This window comes from Microplitis mediator, chromosome 11 (assembly GCF_029852145.1).
Source record: "Microplitis mediator isolate UGA2020A chromosome 11, iyMicMedi2.1, whole genome shotgun sequence".
NCBI lineage: Eukaryota > Metazoa > Arthropoda > Insecta > Hymenoptera > Braconidae > Microplitis > Microplitis mediator.
In genome coordinates this window covers 17677011-17700154 of record NC_079979.1, presented here as the reverse complement: position 1 = coordinate 17700154, position 23144 = coordinate 17677011, and the positions used below count along the sequence as shown (strand labels likewise).

Sequence of the window (23144 nt, the reverse complement as noted above, 5' to 3'; positions counted from 1 at the left end):
CTGACAATTTTTGTAATTTTAAATAAAAATTTAAAAAATGCATATTGAGACAATTCAAAATTCAGTAGATGCATTTTTTCAAATTTTATTATTTTAATTTTTTTATATGGAATTAAAAAATTGTCGTATGTCTGCCACATTTACACTCATATTAAATGATCTTTGCAGAGAGTTCCCTGTGACTCCTAGGACCAACATCTGTATGTTTTATTTATATAAAATAATTTGTCTCGTCCTTTTAAAAGACATTTTAAAATTGTCTCTGCTATTTGGGAAATTAAAAAAACTAAAGGCGCAATTTTTTAAATAAATGTGAATGTATTAGACTTTAGACAAATTTAAAATCGTTAATAAATCAAGTAAATAATTAATAAAATAAAATTTTAAAAAATGCGCCTCTAAAAAATTTAAAAATTAATGAGTGCATTTTTTCAAAATATTAGTTTTTAAATTAATTACTCTCTTTATTGATAATTTTAAATTTGTCTGATGTCTGCTACATTCACACTCGTTTTTTTAAATTAATTTTCAAAAATTATTAAACCCCGCCTAATTTCGGTATCACAAAATTGAATTCTTATTAATTATATTTATCTACAAAATAAATCAATAAAATTTTTTAAGTAAAACTGTATGAGTTTGAATGTAGCAGACAGACAAATTTAAAATTACAAATAAATAGAGTAAATAATTAATGACATAAAATTTTAAAAAATGCGCTTTCAAAAAATTTAAAAATTAATAAGTGCATTTTTTCAAAATATTATTTTTTTATTATTTACTCTCTTTATTCATAATTTTAAATTTGTCTGGTCTGCCATTCACACTCATGTAAAAATGAGTTTGAATATCAGACAAATTTAAAATCATTAATAAATCGAGTAAATAATTAATAAAATAAAATTTTAAAAAATGGGCCTTCAAAAAATTTAAAAATTAATGTGTGAATAGCAGATAGATAAATTTAAAATTACAAATAAATAGAGTAAATAATTAATGAAATAAAATTTTAAAAAATGCGCCTTTAAAAAAATAATAAGTGTATTTTTTCAAAATATTATTTTTTATGATATTGAAGTTATCAGACGTCTAATAATTTTTTGATTTTTTTTTAGACGATAGAATATAAAAAAAAATATTTCAAAAAATTGCACCTGCAGTTTTTAAAATTTTCTACATGTGTATATTTTTATATTATTTTTTTGCAATTGATTTATTGAAAAACTAAAATTCAAAAATTTTTAAATGTCTGCTCACTTCAAGATCATTATTTTTTAAATTAATTACTTTCTTTATTCATAATTTTAAATTTGTCTGATGTCTGCTACATTCACACTCGTTTCTTAAAATATTTTTTTCTTTAAATTAATTTTCAAAAATTATCAAACCCCGCCTAATTTCAGTATCGCAAAATTGAATTCTTATTAATTATATTTATCTACAAAATACAAAATAAATCGATAAAATTTTTTAAGTAAAACTGTTTGAGTTTGAATTAGCAGACAGACAAATTTAAAATTACAAATAAATAGAGTGAATAATTAATGAAATAAAATTTAAAAAAATGCGCCCTTCAAAAATTTAAAAATTAATGAGTGCATTTTTTCAAAATAATACTTTTTAAATTAATTACTCTCTTTATTCATAATTTTAAATTTCTCTCGTCTGCCTCATTCACACTCGCGTAAAATTGTAATATCCCGCTAAAATATACCGGGAAGAATAATAACGCCATCTAAAAAATTGACACGAGGTTAAAACTAAGTGACTAGCACCGAGACAAAACCGGAAATTTATCGAATCAGGTTTTCCTACTATACTGCAGAGTGCAGACAAGAAGAGCGTTGACCACATGCGTTCGTGTTCGTGTTTTACCTTTTTTTTTATCTCAAATAAAGTTCGGAAATGTACATTGTTTACGTAATACATGATTATGAGATTATTTCCGGTTTAAAGTAAGACGTGTAGTGGACTTTATTAGCCATGTAAATAAACCTGACGCATCTGTTATTTTATTTTTTAAAGTTTAAACTTATCGCCTTGTGAACCACAATTTTTACTGCCCGCCACATATATATATCTTTTAATAAATCATACTCATATATAACGTATGTATTACAACAATATTAACAATTACCAATTATTTAATACCGTATCTATATATATTTTAAGTTACAATAATCGAGTTTCATTTTTATCGATTTAATACAAAATACGCCGAGTCAGCGTGCACGTTTTCCTAGACCTCGTGTTAATTTTAAAATTTTCATATTTTATTATCCGCTAAAATAAATTTCCTATCAGTCATTAATTTTATCAGTAATTCGTGTCCATTAATTCTGTGATTCAAAAATTAATTACCAGGTAAATTTTTTTTTCTTTAAAAGTTCATACATTTATACATATAAATTTATATATATGTGTAAATGTATGTGAGCGGTATCTTGTAGCAATAGTGTCGTTACATGTCTTCAGTAAAAAGAATAATTACTTTTATTTTAGTTGAATTTATCACTACAGAGCGCAGCACGTCATCATCAAACTCTGGGTATTTTTCTACGCACGTTTAATATTTTATCGTGATAATTGTAAACGTGTATAAGTAAACGTGTTAAGTAACAATATAATTTTATAACAATAATAGTAAGACTAAAAATTCAAAAATTTTAAATATAATAAATAATTACCGCGTTATAGTGCTGATTAATAAAAATAAAATGATGAAATAGCGATGCATTGGCTCCGATAAAAATGAATATAAAAATATGTTCGATGATTAAGATTTAAAATGTGTGGTAATGGATCATAAGTAGCAGTAATAAAAAAAGGTCGGTTTATATAAAAGTCAAAGATTTGAATAATAATTCAAAAATATTGTAAGCGGGTTCGTAGCGGCGGATACCTCGTGTTTTTGTCTCTACAAATAATTCAACATGGCTACCAAAGTGGCTAGTAGTACTCAGGGTAGTACTGATGCTCATGAGGGCCCGGGTGTTTCGTATGCCAGCGTGCTTAATCCAAAGAGTGCCGGCGAGCCGCTTCAGCAAACACCGACTACAAAAGAATGTAATAAAGAAAATATTGATCAATTACACTCAGCTGCTAAGGAACGTGTTCCTTTGCAGAGCCAACATAATAATAATGTACCGAGAGGTGGGAGGAATAGTCAAAAAAATCCCAAGAGATTTAATTCCGGGTACTATGGGTCTAAGTATGAGCGAAGATATCATGGTAACACTGGAGGACATGATGAACGTGATGGTAAAACCAATAGATCGGATAATTATAACCAGGAAAAGAAAGATTTTACGCAGCGCAATCGGGTAAATCAGCAGCCGGATGATAGATTAAGTACTGATGTGACTGGGGATGGAGACTTTCAGACGGTCGCTCCCAAGTCTGCGAGAAGGAAAGAAAAATTTCAGGAAAAATACCGGGATCATCATCACTCTCATAGGGAGAGACACAAACAGTATGACCGGAATCCGAGAACTAGGAGTGCGGGCAGCAAGGAGAGAACGCACAGAGAAAAAATAGAAAGACACTCTGGCGATCATCCTCCGGCTAAAGATGTTAAGGATGTTAAGGATGACAGAGAAGAAATGGAGACTAATGAACCCCAAGCACCAGTTAAATATGTCGCGGCACCACTGCCTGCTGTTAATCCCTGGACCAAAAGCACCCTCGCTCAAACTGCCTCTGGTTCGGCAAATCCTGCTCCACCTGCACCCGTCAGTCTTCCGGTTCCGCCACAGCCTACGCCGGCACCTCCAGTGCCGATGCAGAAGGAAAAACGAGTACTGCAGCCCCAGCAGCAAGGAAAAACTACCGGTAATTTTGTATTTTATTAATTAATGATGATTGTAAAAAAATATTTAAATTATTTGTTCTTAGAAAATGCACCAGCCACCAGCGTTCAGCCGACGATCGTCAAAGCTCCGCGTGATAGAAGAAAATTCAATCAGAAGGTATTAATTTTTTTGATATTAAATATAAAATATATAAGAATTAAATTTTATCTTTATTGTCTTTATTTTTTTTTTTTAGGCGAGTGATTTTACAGATATCGGTGATTGGCCATCACTGGGAGCTCAAGGCGAGGTGAGTTTTTATAATAAAATGTCTGGTCATATTTTAAAAATACTGTACACTGTAACTGAGAGATTATAAATTTGCAAAATGCTAGGATTCCACAAAAGTATTATTATTTGTGGATGAAAATAATTTTGCTACATTGATCGCAAACGCTTAAATTTTCGAACGATATTATCACACATTTGTATCGTTCTTGGATTATTAAAATGCGTTCGCACAGTATTTTGTCTATCATAATATCAATTCCTCTACAGTGACAGATTATTTCCGCGGTTGCGGTAATCCTGATGTATTTTGATACAGAAGAAGGCACCTGTACCAATATCCAAACAAAATGGCCTCGTGAAACAGCCGCAGCAGCAACAGCCTCAGCAGCAGCAACAACATCCGCAACCACAATCACAATCCCAATTGCAACCTCATCAAAGTAATTTTAATGAAAAAACCGGCGCCGTCAGTGAGGTCAACAAGGGAAAAGAAAACAAAGAGGACAATTGTCCAGAGGACAGTGATGACCATGCAGATATTAATGACAAAAATAAAAAGAAAGGTATTGTCTTTATTTTAGCCATATTTTTATAACGTAGAATATATCGTCCCCTTTATGGGTAAACCTCGTAACTAAATTTAAATTATCAATGAAAAAAAAATATTTAGAACTGCTATTGCGTAAAAAAAGCTTCAAATTTTAATCATTATCCCAAGTTCACGGAAAAAATACAGTAGTGGCAACTCTCTGGGATAGTACAGAGTACTTTCTGTAAAAAAAAAAATTTTAGACAGTAGTGTATGCTGTCGAGACTATCGACTACTCTCTGGATAGTACTGAGTATCCCGGACATTAGTGGATATAGTCTAGGGTTCCATGCGTTCTGAGCACCTGACAAAATATCTCTGGACAAAATATCCCCAGTTTGTGTAAGTTTTTTTGGCTTTTTTCACTATTTTTGCTTTCTTTTCATGGGGATATTTTGTCCGGAGATATTTTGTCGGAGATATTTTGTCAGGTGCTCAAAACGCCTGATACCATAGTCTAGATAGTATACAGTACTGTCTAAAATTTTTCTTTTACAGAAAGTACTCAGTACTATCCCAGAGAGTAGCCACTACTGTATTGTTCTCTTCGTGTAGCAGAAACAACTTTCAGATTTTTTTTAAAAGAATAAGAAAAATTTTTTTTTTTCCGAAACTCACTTTTTTATGATCCTGAAGTTAGACAATTAATTTTTGGATTTTTTATTTCAATAGTTTAATTTAAAAAAAGAAAACTAAAAATATGCATATGTAGAAAATTAAAAAAACTATAAGTGAAATATTTTTTTGTAATTTACCGTTTCTATAAAAGTTCAAAAATTATCAGACGTCAGCTAATTTCAGTATCGTACCTTTTTTGGTATAACGACATGCAAATGTATGATACTGAAGTTAGCCGACGTCTAATAATTTTTGGATTTTTTTTTAGACCATAAATTATTAAAAAAAAAATATTTTAAAAAATTGCACCTGTAGTTTTTTGAATTCTCTACATGCATATTTTTATTTTTTATTTTTTTTGTAATTTATTTGTTGAAAAAAAAATCCAAAAATTATTAGACGTCGGCTAACTTCAGTATCATGCAAATGTTGGTTCCGGAGACAGAGACGTTGTTTTTCCTGTCTTTTGTAATTTACTTTTTGTCGTCACGTGTCAAGTCTTTTCAGTAGACATTTTTTCGGTGACATAAATTTCTGATCGTTTTTTCAACATATTGGTCTTATCGATATGTCAAAAAGTTGCCCAAAATCTGATATCTTATAGATGTCAAAAACGCAAGTCTACTTGACTGCAGCAGAGTAGATTTTTTAAAAAATAATAATTTTCCAGTCACGAGATTTATCCATAAAGGGGAGGATTTTTTTTATTGCAAAATGCTAGGATTCCAAAAAATCGATTCTGATTTTTGGATCAAAATAATTTTGCAAAATAAAATGTAAACGTTTAAATACACGGATAATTATGGAATAAATTATAATAATTGTTGTTATATTAAACATTTGCACAATACATAATTTATCTTAATTATAAATTTTATCATTTAGTATATTTTCTTAAATAATATAGTGAATAAACACAAATGGGTGCGATTAGAAATTGATATTGCAAAAAACAGAGGAAAAAGAGAACGTTCACCAAAATATCAAAGGGAAAACAGTCATAGGGAAAACAGTCATAGGGAAATCAATCATAGGGAAAAAAATGGCGAATGTAAGTTTTGTTTTTGTAAAATAAACAGAGGATGCTCAATTTTATAATCGTTATTTGTTACAACTGTTTATGCATCAAGATAATTATTGTTTAATTAATTAAACAAAGTTCTTTGTGTTGATTACGCATTAATGTTATTATAATTAAACACTGATATCATGTCCTTCGGCGAATGCAAATTAATAACACGCTTATCACAGTAGGAGGTCACTAGGAAAATAAGATAACGAGAGTAAGAAAAAAAAAGGTATTAAGTAAGCGATGGATTAAAAATATTAAAGGTGTTTTTTTTTATTTAGAGCGATATTATTTTACAGGATTATGATAAATCACAACGGGCATCCTCTGATTCAAGTTATTTATTTATATAAGTATTTATATTTATTTTAATTATTCATATTTCTATTTATTGTTACAGTTTATGAAGAAGGTAACAGAGACAGAGATCATGAGAGGTCAGGACATGGCTACCGAGGACGTGGTGGCTCAAGAAGTTACCGAGGACGAGGTAGAGGCCGTCATAGCGGACGGGGAAATTATAAACACAGAAATGATATCGATTATACAGAATATTCTGTAGAACGTACCCAGGTATTTATTTAAATTTACATTTTTTTGACAGTAATTTTTAAAATTTAATTTTATTATTTTCTAGTTAAATAAAATTGCTCATGCCGATCAGTCATATATGCTGCCTTACATGGGAACATTATATTTCAATAATACCAATTATCTTAACTTCGATCCTACGACTCTCAAAGAATATATTAGAAAACAAATGTAAGTTTTTTCAGTATATTTTTAATAGTATATTACATACCTAGGCCAGTAAAATAAGAAAAGTCTCAGACAAACATGTGATCTGAGGCTATCGTTTTTACTGGCGAAGGTGCGTATACTATTTTTCTGCTCGACAGAGGCGGAAAGCGGCAACTTCGTTGGGCAGCGGTTCGAAAGTTGCCACTTTCCGGCCGGAGGGCAGAAAAAAATAATTGTTTGTCAAATGCTTACTTATGATGAATCTGTTTATTTTTGTCTTCTTTTCCCGACATAAAAATCCTGTTGATAAACTTTGATCTGAATCAAGAGCATTTACTAAGTCTGCAATTAAGTAAACATGAGTTATTGTGTAAATAATAATTTAAATATTTTTTTATTTACAGAGAATACTATTTTAGTGAGGAAAATCTCCATCGCGACCTTTTCATGCGCCGTAAAATGGATATGCAAGGATATCTTCCTGTCACTTTGATAGCGTCGTTCCACAGGGTCCAAGCATTGACGACAGACGTCTCATTGGTGATTGACTCAATTATCGAGTCGGACAAACTTGAAATGACCGAAGACTTCAAGGTTATTATTTATTATAAATTTAATTATATGTACATTGGTATTGTTTGTTATTTTAGTAACAATTATTACAAGGGGGTAAAATGATGAGTGTAGGAATTTTTAATTATTTAACTACTCAAGTTTGGCAAATATTACATTTTATTAAGGAGGTTCGACCAAAACTAGTGAGTCAAAGTAGTGTTTGAATTTTTCTCGTTTGCTAAATTCTCTTAATAGTTATAAAAATTAATTATTTTAATTAAAGAAAGTAATTAAATTACTTGGTTATTTTTGACTCACGATTTAATAAAAAGATTTGGCAACAGCGCGTTCTAACTTCTTACACATCGATATTCAAATTAAAGCGGGAAAAATTTATTTTTAATCTCGTCTCTTTTATTAATGTATTTCTATCTTTGTTTTTTCTCAGCTGCTTCCGCGACTGCTAAACCCTCAATAACATGTATCTCTGTCGATGAACGAGATTAAATAATAAAATTTAACTTCAATTATTTAAATAACTACAATGGTAACACTATATTGTTAAAATCTTATCGTATTCTAAAAATATTCAAGTTTATGGCATGTGGTTTTTTATTTCTTAAACTTGGGAGGTTAATAATGAAAAAAATCTCTTGAAATGACGGAAGCTTGTCCGCCGTAAGAGTCTGTATATAAGAACTTTAAAAACTTTCAAATCTTAAAGGTGGAAAATCCTTTTTACATTAGATTCGGTCGAACCTCCTTGAGGGCGTTCTCAGACAGTGTCCCCACTTTTTAAAAATTTTCAATGAATTTCTACTGTCAGCGTATCGAATTTTATAGATCAATTAATTTAAAAAAATTGAAGCGTTAATTGAAAAAAAAGACAATTTCGCTGAGATGCAGATTTAAAAAAATTACTCAGTTGTTATCAATTGGGAGTCAAACGAAATTTGTTGATTAAATTTCAGTAAAATCGTCAATTTTATAATTTGAATTTTTAAATTTTGGCGGCTAAAATTTATTCAACAACTTTCGTTTAACTCCAAATTGATGTCAACTGCAAGTAATTTTTTTAAAATCTCAGTGAATTTGTCCTGTTTTCGATTTATTTTTTTTTAATTAATTAATAAAATTTAAATTATGACAGTTGAAAGTCATTGCATATTTTTATAAAAATTCTTCATGTCAAATTTTTTAGGCTAAAATTTACTAATTTCTTTAAACTCTTAATTGATATCTGTAAGTAATTTTTTAAAAAACCTCTACTCATTTTTTCAATCAATGCTTTTACTTTTTCTAATTAATTAACAAAATTTAAATACAGCCATGACAGTTTGTCATTGAATATTTTAAAAAAGCGCGGGGTATTTTCTGAGAATGCCCTTAAGCGGACCTCTTTCTCACACTCAGAAAAATAAACGGGTCTCGTTGCACTCGTAGAGTAAATAAGAATTTTAAAACAATTTTTCTTGGAGACGAATTTTTGAAAATACGAAATTTCTAGCCTTCTATCAAAGTTTCAAAAAACTCTAAAGACTCTCTATTTTAGGTTTCCAATGTTTGCCCGTGAATTAAATTTAATTGATAATCGGTTACCGTTACCCCTTAATGATAAAATATATAATTATGTATTGGAATTAATTATTGAATTAAATTATTAGGTGAGAACTGTAAATGATCCCCTGAAGTGGCCAATACCATTAGGTGCACCAAATCCAGTTTATCTAGATGTGGAAAATTCTCATGTCATTATTGCACAACCAGAAATGTGTTCATCAATAACACCTATTACATCAGAATTTTGTCCTGCCGCCAAACCTCTTCTTATTATTCCTACGCCACCACTACCTCGTGTTCTTCAGTCAGTAATAAGTCCGCCAGTAAGAATAAGTGAGCCTGAAATTATTTCATCGTTGTCTGGTGAAACATTAAATCCTTATGTACCGGAATTTGTACCAATTGTTGCTGCGGATATTAATAATCAAGCCACAATGATGAGTAATGATAATTTATCGTCAAATGTTCAACAAAATTCATTCAAATCAACAAATAAAAATTTATCGTCATCAAGTAAAAATGATACGCAGACATCACAATTAAATGGATCCATTGAACAGTCAGACAATGATGTTTGGAAAGAAGTTAAAAGAAGAGTCAAACAACCGCCGAAAGATAAATTAGGGGAAAAAAATTTAATAAAAGATCATAAAGAAGAAGAGAGAGAAGAACTAGATTTTCAATTTGATGAGGAATTGGATACTCCACCGCCTATGGGACGACACAATGCATTTTCTGAATTGTAAATGTCTTTATTATTATCATTTTATTCAGTAATAAATTTATGTAGATCATTGAATATATATCTTATATAATATGTTATGTTTTTTTAGATCGGAAGATGACGAGGACTATGAACTCTCTGATAGAGACATAAACAAATTGCTTATCGTAACACAAACTGCAAACGTACCATCTAGAATTCCAAAACACGAAGGTCATGATCGTACGGGAGATTGGACGACCCGAGTTAAGATGAGCCAAGATTTAGAGCAAGCAATTAATGATGGATTATATTATTATGAAGAAGATTTGTGGACTGAAGATGGACAAAGAGTAAGCATTGATTTATTTATTTATTTATTTATTTACGCCGGGGGTCGTCACGCTAAATTTTACATTTTTAGACCCCTCTCCCCTTCGTCACGCTGTTAGATTTTCTGCGACCTCCCTATCAATATCGCGTCACAAATAGTAGAACCCCCTCTCCCCCGTACATGACATATATTAGGGTGGTTAAAAATTTAATTTTCTTAAGCGCCCCATAAAAAGCTTCTTTTTAGCGGAAAAATAAGTGGGGAATTTGGCTTTTTCTTTTTAAGTGAAAAGAACACGTGCCTCAGGACAATCAAAGTTCATTTTTCGATGCAATCGCGGTTTTTTTAAAATATCTCATGAAATATGCAGATTAAAGGAAAAAGTCATAGGAACAATTTTGTAGGAAATTAAATTCTTGACAAAAAAGGTCATGTTCATTTTTTTTATAAAATGTATATTTACGAAGATATTTAAAAAAAACATTTGTAATCCTTAAAACGCTCATTCAACACACATTTTATAAATACACATTTTATAAAAAAAATGAACATGACCCTTTTTGTCAAGAATTTAATTTCCTACAAAATTGTTTCTATGATTTTTTCCTTTAATCTGCATATTTCATGAGATATTTAAAAAAAAACCGCGATTGTATTGAAAAATGAACTTTGATCGTCCTAAGGCACGTGTTCCATTTACTTAAAACGAAAAAACCAACTTCCCAACGTATTTTTCCACTAAAAAAAGCTTTTTATGGGGCGTCCGATTAATAGAACGAAACATAAAACTTAAATAAATAAAAAAAACCAAACGTGAGTAAATATAAATAATGATTTTTTTCTTAGTATGGATCATCATCTTCAATCGGTAGCTATAAAACAGTTAACGTGATAAGTCGAGAAGCATTTGAAAAAATGGCACCCAAAGCGCCACGAAAAGCGAACCCTGAAGTGCCACCACCTCCACCACCGCCACTGTCATCATCAGATATGGACTTGTCCCAGTCATTACCAAACCAGGCCTCAAATCTTGATGACAAACGAGAGCGCAGAAGCCGCCGAAACGAAAGACGTGGTGCTAGTCGAGGTAGAAGAGGTACTGCACATAGATTTTATGCTGTTGTTAAAGATGAAACTCCAATGGATCCTCGGACACCCAGAAAACGTAAAACTCGTCATAGTAATAATCCACCTGTTGAACATCACGTCGGTTGGATTATGGATGTCAGAGAACATCGACCTCGAACTTATTCTACTGGGTACATATACTTTTATAGCTTTAAGGACATTCTCAGGCAGTACCCCCCCCCCCCTACTTAAAAATATTCAATAATTTTCATTTTAAAAAATTTAAAAGATTAATTGAAAAAAAAAACTTTACAGTTGTCATCAATTAGGAGTCGAACGAAATTTGACAACAAAATTTGACATGGAGATTTTACTGAAATTTATTTTTCCAAATTTCATTTAACTCATAATTGATATCTGTAAATAATTTTTTAAAAAATCTATCTCGGCAAAATTGTTTTTTTTTTTTTAAATTAATGCTTTAATTTATTTCCAATTAATTAATTAAATTTGCATACCGTCATTAGATGAAAGTCTGAGAATGCTCTTAATTATTTAAAATTATTATTAATGTTATTTTTAATTATTTTTGCAGAAGTAGTACAGGTACGAGTCCAAATGAAGGTTTTCTTGCTAGTAGTTACGGAAGTCAGCCTTCATCATTGCCAGCATTTCAACATCCAAGTCATTCAATGCTTAAAGATAACGGTTTTACCCAACAAGTTTATCATAAATATCATTCACGATGTCTCAAAGGTGAATATAAATTTAAAATTATAATTTCATTAATTAATTAATTAATTATTAATAATTTAATATGATGATTCTATTTATTTTTGTCTTCTTTTCCCGACATAAAAATCGTGTTGACAATTTTAGATCTGAAGCCATAAAATTTGATTATTATTATTTTTTTTTAATTGAACGTATAAATAAATATGAGGATTTTTTTTTAAATTCCAGAACGATCAAAATTGGGAATCGGACAGTCGCAGGAAATGAATACACTGTTCCGTTTTTGGTCATTCTTTTTGCGTGAAAATTTCAACCGTAAAATGTATGAAGAATTCAGATCAATTGCTAAAGAAGATGCTGCTGAAGGTTATCGCTATGGTCTTGAATGTTTATTCCGATTTTATAGTTACGGTCTTGAGAAAAAATTCCGGCCACATCTTTACAAAGATTTCCAAACCGAGACAATGGCTGATTATGAAAGTGGTAAGTTTTTTTTTATTGACTTTTAACAGTAGAGTTAAAAAACCATAAGCTCGGTCAGTACTAGAAGTCGCTCACTCCAACTAATTAATGAGTTTTTATAGAAAAATTCTCATTGATAAATAATTTGAGTCTCAATATGACGTATCAAAGTATTTTGTAATTTATTGCAAATTTAAATTCTGTGTATTTTCAAAATCACCCTCAGCCTGACATTTTTTCCTTTAAGGCCATGCTCAGACAGTGCCCCAATTTTTTTGAAATTTTCAATTACTCAACTGTCGGCGTATCAAAATTTTATCGATTAATTAAAACATTAATTAAAAAAAGGACAATTAGGCTGCGATATAATTTTTTTGTAAACTTTTGAACTGACATTTAAAAGAGACATAAATTCTGGCTAAACTAGTAGAAATATCATAAAAATGTATATGAACAATTTGATAGCTAATTAAATTATCTAAAAAAAAGGTCTCTTTGCATTTTTACATAAATTTAATTATTACCGGGTAATTAAATCCGGAAGTAAAATAATGAATTTTTGATTTAATTTTAAATTAATTTATCTCTCATTTATTTTCTCTGTAACTTCGAAAATATCAGAGTTACGTCAATGAGCATCCAGACCTTTTTTGTAGCAAATTAAATTTCCTAAAACTTTTATTCAAAAATTTTTTTTCCAAAATCAATAGTTTTGTCGCATTACAAAAAAAATGTCATTTACTGACAATAATTAAAAATAATTTATTTTAAAAAAATGTCTTTTGTATTACAGGTCAATTGTACGGCTTAGAAAAGTTCTGGGCTTTCATGAAATATTACAAACACGCCGACAAGTTGTGTGTCGAGCCTAAATTACAAGAATATCTTTCGAAATTCAAGAGTATCGAGGACTTCCGCGTGGTCGAAGTAGGCGCGGATGGATCTTAAAAAAAAAAAAATGAAAAGCTGAGAAGCATTTTCCTAATCATTGTGTTTTTGATACAACATCTTTTGCTGGTTATGTATAACAAGTTATTATTTTTTATTTTTCTTTGTTTGTTTGTTTGCTCTTCAATACGCTGGTATATTTGAGAAACTCGAAGGTTGTATTGACAAGGGACGTAATTTAAAGTTTTTTTTATTAATTAATTTCGGATGTTAAAAACCATTACAAGATGTCAAGTACTATCGCACTATTGAATGTCATATATTTGACTTATTTTAATCACTCGAAATTTATTTCATCGAATATAAAATAGAAAAATGCCTAAAAAGTAGGGTAAGAAAATTTGACATGGCCTCAAAATAAAATATCAGAAATCTATTGAAAATAATTTTTGATATTTACTTGCAAATAAATAATTGACATCACGCCATCGATTACTGAGATATCAATAAATTAAAATTATATTGTTTTTTTTCTTCCAAGTGATTACATCGTCTAGGGTAAGTGGCTGTGCATACATACGTTTTTAATAAATTGTAATTAAAATAAACTCAACAATATAAACATTTTAAAATCATTTAAAAATATATAAATGCTTGATTATTATAAATTTTATGACAACTGATTTAAATGAGAGATATTTAAATATTTGTCTATCTTACAATATATTGATACATTTATAGTTTGTTATTATTTACTGCGTGAAAATTTATATAAAAAGAAATCAATTATTTTTAATTTTATTACTAAGTAAATTTCAAATTTTAAAATGTCATCCTGAAGTTAGCAGACAATTAACAATTTTTTTGTAGACGATTTTATTAAAAAAAAAAATTGAAAATATGCACTTGTAGAAAATTTGAAAATCTATAGGTGCAATTTTTTGAAATATTTTTTTTTTATAATTTATCGTTTTGAAAAAAATCTAAAAATTCTTTTTACTAAAAAATTTATGTAACTGAAGTTAGCTGACGTCCAATAATTTTTAGATTTCTTTAAAACCATAAATTAACAAAAAACAAAAAAATTGCATCTATAGATTTTTTATTTTTCTACATGTGCATTTTTTTAGTTTTTTCTTTTTTTGAATTTATTCATTGAAAAATAAATCCAAAAGTTGTCAATTGTCTATAATATTGCAGTAAGCCGTCTAATAATTTTTGGATTCTTTTAAAAACCAAAAATTAACAAAAAAAAAAATATTAAAAAAATTGCACCTATAGATTTTTTAATTTTCTACATGTGCATTTTTTTAGTTTTTTTTTTTTTTGAATTTATTCATTGAAAAATAAATCCAAAAGTTGCTAATTGTTTATAATATTGAAGTAAGCCGTCTAATAATTTTTGAATTTTTTTAAAAACCAAAAATTAAAAAAAAAAAAAATATTAAAAAAATTGCACCTATAGATTTTTTAATTTTCTACATGTGCATTTTTTTAGTTTTTTTTTGAATTTATTCATTGAAAAATAAATCCGAAAATAAAAAATTGTCTGCTAATTCCAGGATCACAAAAATTTACTATTTTTTTTTTTTATTAATAATTATGATAAAAATATAAATAATTGAAAAATTTTTAAATTCATTACCGCAGATAAATTTCATTTTTTTTTCGATGTCTTCCAACTAAATGATTAATTATTAATATTTTATGTTCATAACTAAATATTTAACAAGAACTAGACCAACTCATTGCCACAATAAATAACAAATTGAAAAGTAATTAAAAGACAACAATCATATTTCATAAAATATGTACTAGTTTCCGAACATAAATATAGACAACAAGTTTCATAATGGAACTAAAAAAAAAATAAAATATAAATTTCATTTGAAATTTCCACCATTTAAACATAAGTGTAAAATTATTTATAATTATAAATATTTTAGTAGCTTTATAATTAACTTTAATGAAAAATTATAGATAAAAAAAAAATAAAATAAACTATTATAAGTAAATATACACGCAAGTTAATTGTACGTTATAATTATTACATATTAATTGATATGAAATATAAATATTGGAAGAAACAAATAATTTAAGATCAATCCAACTAATGATTAATAATTAATTTATCGATAATTATTAAGTTGAACGCTTTTATTTTTATTTGTTGAGCTTAAAGTTTTATAAATATATAGAACTTAGGGGTAATTATATATTTTTTAAGTAAACAAATAATAATATGGTAATTAAAATAAATCTATAGATTAGTTACAATGCATTTTTATATAAATTTGTTATCCAATAACGTTTTTTGTAACAATAGACTGAGTTTATTTTTCAACTGTACTCTAAATTATCTAACATGTATCAGGTAAATTTTTAAGTCTGCTCAAATTAAATCGTTTGTTAAATATAATTACCATAATTTTTAAAATTCATTTAATTAAATTGTATATTTATATAATAGTTTATAGATTTTAAAAAAAATGTTCAAAACTATTATACATTAAGATATTTTTATATTAAGTACAATTATTATTATTTAGATATTCTGGTTAAAATTTAATTCATCTTAATCATTTATCATTTGAATTTTATTTTAATTTAATGTCTGCTTTGTGTAAAAATATTATTAATTGATTACTGATTTAAAAAAAATAACTGGATAATTTTACGATTTTATCGTTACGTTAAAATTATTTTCAATCCGACAATAATTTTTTTTTACGACTAAAGTTTTTCTACTGAGATTTATACTTTTCTTTCTGCTCGATAAATATTTTTAGAACATTTTGTATAAATGAATTACGAGGATAATTAATTAATTCATTCATTTATTAATTGATTGATTAATTAATTAGTAATTTAAAATAAAATATAAAAAGCTTCTGCCATAAATAATTGCAGAATTTACGTTATTATTAATCTTTAAATTAAAGATAATTAATACGTACAATTGTTAATTATAATTTATATATTAATTATTTTTTAAGATTTATTAGATCATTAGACTAGAGATTTAAAATGCGAGCGACTATAAAAAATATAACGATTATTAAAAAAAAAGTTTAATTAAAGTTGATGATTCAAAATATTTCGCACAAAATTTAATGACACAAATTAACACTTTGGCTTTTTTTGTCCGAATTTATACAGTTTTTTTTTTATAAAAGTATTCAAATTTTTACTTACAAAATATATTATTGATATTTACTTCGTTTTATATTTGGGGTTTGCGAATCGGGTTTGAATCGGATTGAAAATTCGAATTTTTGAATTTGAAATTTTTCTAATAATTCGTAAGTTTTTGAATTATGAGTTTTTTAACTGTTTCTAACTTTTCAAATTTTTAAATTCGAATAGAAAATTTGATCAGCTTTCAAATATTCAAATTGTATTTAATGGAGAGCTTAATTTTTAAAGTAACAAAAAATTATTTTTTCGTGGATTTGTGTCTGAGCTGAGTGTGAATAGCAGATAGACAAATTTAAAATTATAAATAAATAGAGTAAATAATTAGTAAAATTAAATTTAAAAAAAATGCGCATTTAAAAAATTTAAAAATTAATAAGTGTATTTTTTCAAAATATTATTTTTTGAATTAATTACTCTCTTTATTTATAATTTTAAATTTGCCTGATGTCTGCTACATTCACACTCATGTAAAAATGTGTTTGAATGTAGCAGACATTAGACAGATTTAAAATTATTAATAAATAGAGTAAATAATTAGTAAAATTAAATTTTAAAAAAATGCGCATTTGAAAAAATTTTCAAATTAATAAGTGCATTTTTTCGAAATATTATTTTTTAAATTATTTACTCTACTTATAATTTTAAATTTGTCTGATGTTTGCTACAGTCATACTCATAAAAATTAGGGATATGTTTCAGTGATGAGTAATAAATCTTAATTTTGAAATTACGGCTTTTTTATTGGTGCTTTGAAAAAATTACAAGGGACACTTTTTTTATAAAATTAAATTTTGAACAACTTTTAGTTGAAAAATTTTTTAACACGACCAATATTTTCACCGTCGTTCCGAAATGAAGGCTACATTCACACTCGTTTCTTAAAATATTTTTTTTAAAATTAATTTTCAAAAATTATCAGACCCCGCCTAATTTCATTATCACAAAATTGAATTCTTATTAATTACATTTATCTACAAAATAAATCGATAAAATTTTTTAAGTAAAACTGTATGAGTTTGAATTAGCAGACAGACAAATTTAAAATTATAAATAAATAGAGTAAATAATTTAAAAAATAAAATTTCGAAAAAAATGCACTTATTAATTTTGAAATTTTCTAAGTGCTTTTTTAAAAATTTTATTTTATTAATTATTTACCCCCTTATTTATAATTTTAAATTTGTCTGATGTCCGCTACATTCATATGCATTCTGAGCTCTATTTATACCTCTAACAAAAATTTGAATTCTTACAAAAAATATTAAAATTTCCGTCGTTAAAAAAAAAAATTCAAATTATTTAAAACTTTGCCAATTCAAAAACTTATTCGCACTCCTATTTTATATATGAAATAGTGCCTTGGATTTAAAAATTTTCTCTCAATAATTAAAATTTTTTTTTCTTCAATCGCAATTTTTTTTTTTTTTACTAAATACCACAGCCTTTACGCGAATAAAAAGCTTAAGAAGAATAAATAAAATGTGTATTCTGAATAACAATAACACTAATTATAAAGAAAGTTAATAACGTATTTGCATAATTAAATTGCATAAGTAAATTAATTTATAAGGGGCGTTAATAGTTGAGACTAAATGTCTATGTAAATATTTAAAAATAATAATTATAATTTACTTTACCTTTATAATACTGATAAATATAAAAAAGTAAAAAAAAATTTAAACTAAAAATAATAAAAAAAAAAAAACAAAAAAAAAAAAGATATAAAGTAGAATGCTGGTAAAATATTATTGTATAAAATAAAAAAAAAAAATAAAGATTAATTCGTGAAAATGCATTGTACGTATGAGTGACTTTATTTTCTTCTTTGAATCTTGTATATGTATACTTTGGAATATTGTAACGTTTTGTGAATACATAAAATAAAAAAAAGTAAAAAAAAAAGTAAAAGAATTTAAACAAACGGATGATAATTTATTTTTATCAGGTTGTTTTGAAGTAACGGCAAGTTTTATTGACTTATTCCTTGGAGTTAAAGCTTTTTGTGTGAGTAATAAATTAAGTTGGTAAAGGGAACAAGTTTAAATAAATATCAGTACGCAAATTATTAACTGTAACATGCAATATCTTTGAAATAATAAAAAAAGGGAATTGCTGTGAGAAGAAGAAGAAGAAGAAGAAATGGGGTGTGTAGAGATATAGACACCGTTAGAATATGTATATTGCTTTTACGCTTTAGTATTTCTAATGTTTTATGATTATGACTGGCGTTTACAGGCCACATGGCCTACGTTGGTTCCGGTTTCCAAAATATTCCTCTACTTGTCAGTTCTTATATTGAATTTTCTGACTATCATTAATTTGTAACGCGAATTTACGTACGATGTTTATGTAGACGAAAAAATAGCGAATTCGTAGATTGAAAAAATAAGGGTTTTTTTTTTTAAATTCAAATTTATTTTTATCGCGGGATTATACTGAAAATTTCCTTGGATTTTTAAGGAAATTACTTGGAGTTAATGACAAGTTCAAATGTCGGAAATATAAAATATAAATAAATTTATTTATATATTTTTTTGGTGACACGCTTAGATATCCGTGGACAAAATATCTGCAAAAAAATATCCATTGACAAAATATCCATCAGACAAAATATACGCGGAAAAAAAATCTCTAGACAAAATATCCGTAAAAAATTCCATTTCACACACAAAAATTTCATGAAAAAGGGGCGCTATCTTTCACACTTACTTATGTATGTATCAATCATATGTACACTGTAAAAAATCCGGAGTGAATTCGGAGTGAAATTAAATCCGAATTCACTCCGCCACTCGGAGTTCCGGAGTTTAAAAAAAAATCACCCGCATCCGGAGTGAATTGGGAGTTTTTTTTTAGCAGAGTGATTGCGGAGTGACGCGGATTTTATTTCACTCCCAATTCATTCCGGTCCGGAGTTTTAATACTTGAATAAATTTATATTAATTTACATGAAGCTGCTAAACAATGTGTATGTGTGTGTGTATGCGAGTGTGTTTGCGTGCATGTGTGTGTTTGGGTGTGTGCAGGTGTTTGTGTTCGTGTGTGCGAATGTGTGCATGTGTGCAAATTTGTGCGCGTGTGCAAATGTGTGCGTGTGTACAAATGTGTACGTGTGTTCGAATGTGTGCAAATGTGTGTGTGCGAGTGCGCGTGTGTGCCTAAATATGTATGTGTGCGCGAATTTTTACTTCGATTTTTTTATGTGGAGTTATATTTTATTAATAATATTTTCAAGACTCCGCTCCGGAGTGAATTTCACTCCGAAGGGAGTGAATAATTAAAAATTCATTCACTCCGGATTTAATCCGCATTCACTCCGCGAATTTTTTACAGTGTATTTTCGCATAAAGTATTTAATGAATTAAATGATAATTGTTTATAAAATATGATTTTAATAACTTTCTTCTACTGTTATTTTAACTATGAATATTTTGATCTGATGAATTCATTCATATCTTTAGTATGTTCATTTTCAGGATATTCTGTCCGTATATATTTTATTCATCGGATATTATTTCCGCGGATATTTTGTCGCGGATATGTTGTTACGCAATCATTTTTTTTTATATCTGAATTTTTGATAGATGAAATTTTGCGCGGAATTATTCTTAAGTCAGAATGAATAAAAATATGACGTAGTAATTATGCAGTATTGGTCACTTAGTTTTTGTAATAATGAATATTATTAATAATTTAAAGAAAATTTTTTTTTTTTAATTTTATAGCCAAATAAAGTGAATGAGTGCGAGAAAGATAAGTTAAATAAATTTATTCTAGAGCGAGGAAATGGGTGACGTTTCGTCTTAACTTTATATTTTGTACGAGAAAAATTTCTTAATAAAAATAAATTGATACTTATTTTCTTAGCTACAGATAAAGTAACAAATGGCTCAGCTTAAATTGAACAGATTTTTTTTCTTCTTTTTTTATGCCTATTAATTCTTTGGAAAATAACATTTTTGGTAATTAAGGACATTCTCACAGTGCCCACTTTTCAAAAATTTTCAATTACTCAACTGTCAGGGTATCAAAATTTAATCAATTAATTAAAAAAAATTAAAGCATTGATTAAAAAAAGAGAATTTCGCTATCGATTTAAAAAAAAATTACTCAGTTGATATCAATTGGGAGTTAAACGAAATTTGGAAAATAAATTTTAGTTTACAAAACTTGAAAATTTGAATTATGAAATTGACATGAAGGTTTTACTGAAACTTATTTTACAAATTTTGTTTAACTCCAAATTGCATATTTTTAAAAAGTGGAGGGGGTGAGAATGCCCTTAATGAGGTAATAATTTCAAATTTCAAAAAATACTGAAAATTTTCTGATTGAACTGAGAAATTTTTACCCGCATTAAATTTAAAACAAATCCGTATGAAGTTTTCTCTCGTAATTGTCACTCTGCAATAATTTTTATAATAAAACGAATTATTTACAAAAAATAAACCTTCCAAAGTCACAAAAAATTAATTAATGACAAAAATAATTAGAGCATAACATATTTACTGAAATTATTGGAGATGAATAATTAATAAAGACAATTAATAATTAATTAAAAAGATAAATTACCAAATAATTACATAATTCAAAATTTAAATATATTAATTTATTGATCTTTGGCTAATACATTTATACTTCCACATAAATTTATAATTTATAATATTTCTTTAATTATAATTATAATTATAATAAAATAGTGACAAGTAAAAATAAATAAAGTAGATAAGATAAGAGAATAATAGGGATTCAAAAATTCCGTGAATTCTGCAGCAGATGTCTCAATCGAGGTGAATTCATAAACGGTAACTGACGGCCAAGACGTGGTGCAAATAGAGGCGGTGGCGGAAGCGATAATTGACGATGCTCTGGATTTATCTGCGTGTCCATTAGATGATACATCTCGTTGTCTTTACCAAGTGCTAAATATCTCTGGAGTAAATTGTCTTCTAGTTCACGGCCTAATCTCGGTGTGAATTGTGTCGAGTGTCTTTTATCACCCGTACCTGTAAGTTGTCATACAAAATATTTAATTACTTCCTCATCGCAAAAAAAAATCGATTTTCTCAGCGGGAAAAATTTGAAATTTACCCTGATAAGAAACCAGAGCCCAAGGACCAGAATTTATTGCGTCGGCGATAGTATTGACATCATCATCATTAACATGAGACACTGGTCCAGATCTACGTCGACGTCCCAGTCTTGGTCCAAACCACATAGCGCCCGAAACTCCGCTACTAGGTCGATCTGCGCAGTCAGGTCCCATACACAATCCACTGTCATTCTCAACACTGCCGTCTAAAAAAAACACTCACTTTAGTACCAAAAAAAAAAATAAAAAATTTACAAAATTAATTAAAAATTCATACCGTAGTCACCAGACACCTGGTTAATAATTATCACCAGGAAGAGAGTCGCAACACCGAAACCAAAGTTTGTTTGAAACACAGACATGTTGGTCTATCCCGTTAGAATGCTTTCGGACAAGTGATACTGGACTAGCAGAAGATCCAGGTTTTATAGCACCCGGATGAGACTAAGGGTGGAGGGTGGATTATAAAACACGTGCGAAATCCCCCAGGTTATTCACGTTCCTGTCTTACTGACAGTGTAAACTTTGTCTCGGTGTTTGTTGAAACAATTTCTGTCCCTTTTTTTCTTACTTTCCTCTTTCTTTATTTATTTCTTCCGTCCCTATTCTTCACGGGACAAAACCCAATAGGTGTCTGAGTGTGGGTATAAAGATCAGGGTATTGAAAATACCACCCGCGTGCAATTTCGACAAGCTGGTGATTTGTCTCCATTTTATTTACTTACAATCCTCCATACTCAATGAATCCCGGAGGCGTCCTATATAAATTTAATGTACAAGAATAGCTCGGATACACCCACACACTTTAAGGGAAATTAAAGAGCGCGGGTTAATTTTAATCGGAAAAAATACGCAGAGTAAAAAATACTTATGATTTATTTTTTTTTTTTACAATAATTTTAACTGAGGATTTTTTTTTATTGTCAATTAATTATTTTGTTTGTTGAGTTATTTTTTATCAGGGTAAGCTTTACCTCATACTGTGTAATAAATGAACACTGGGGTGTTGCGCCCACCCAACTATCAGTTCCGAGTTAAAGTTGTCAGTCGAAAGATTTAATTTCGGGGATAAAGTATCTGTTGAATCCTTGAGATGTCAATGAAATGCGTTTGACGTATATTTACGTTTCGACTGACGTCATGATATCATCTTTGTTTTTTATTTATGTTAATTATTATTAAGTGCGGAGAGATGTGTTATTTATTAAAGTATTTTATTTAATTATCAATTTTAATTATAGTTATTTAATGCATGGCCTGTAATTTATGTACTATTTTGTTAATGATAGTTTTATTATTTATTACAAACATATATTTAAATAGGTCAAACATATTTGTCTTCATTTAATCTATCATTGTTATTATTATAATTAAATTTATTTGTAATTACGCGCTTTCGCTGTATCACTTATTTTTTAATTTTGACTTAATGTTGAACTGTAAAAAATCG

The 23144-nt window shown here is 28.1% G+C and overlaps 2 protein-coding genes across 2 annotated transcripts; one reads left to right on the top strand and one right to left on the bottom strand.

The window, feature by feature from the left end:
* Positions 1-1804: 1804 nt before the first annotated feature.
* On the top strand, positions 1805-14087 carry LOC130677321 (la-related protein 1B-like). Its single transcript, XM_057484036.1, has 15 exons — positions 1805-2364; positions 2503-3831; positions 3895-3968; positions 4048-4101; positions 4399-4645; positions 6197-6340; positions 6759-6931; positions 6996-7120; positions 7504-7693; positions 9319-9956; positions 10048-10270; positions 11098-11510; positions 11915-12075; positions 12283-12537; positions 13310-14087. The coding sequence occupies exons 2-15, from the start codon at positions 2934-2936 to the stop codon at positions 13462-13464; spliced, it is 3750 nt and encodes a 1249-aa protein (XP_057340019.1). The 5' UTR covers positions 1805-2364; positions 2503-2933; the 3' UTR covers positions 13465-14087.
* Positions 14088-21222: 7135 nt separating this feature from the next.
* LOC130677283 (PBAN-type neuropeptides-like) lies at positions 21223-22268 on the bottom strand. Its single transcript, XM_057483980.1, has 3 exons — positions 21972-22268; positions 21694-21900; positions 21223-21608 (listed from the first exon to the last, which is right to left on the bottom strand). The coding sequence occupies exons 1-3, from the start codon at positions 22054-22056 to the stop codon at positions 21352-21354; spliced, it is 549 nt and encodes a 182-aa protein (XP_057339963.1). The 5' UTR covers positions 22057-22268; the 3' UTR covers positions 21223-21351.
* Between the last annotated feature and the right edge of the window lie 876 nt (positions 22269-23144).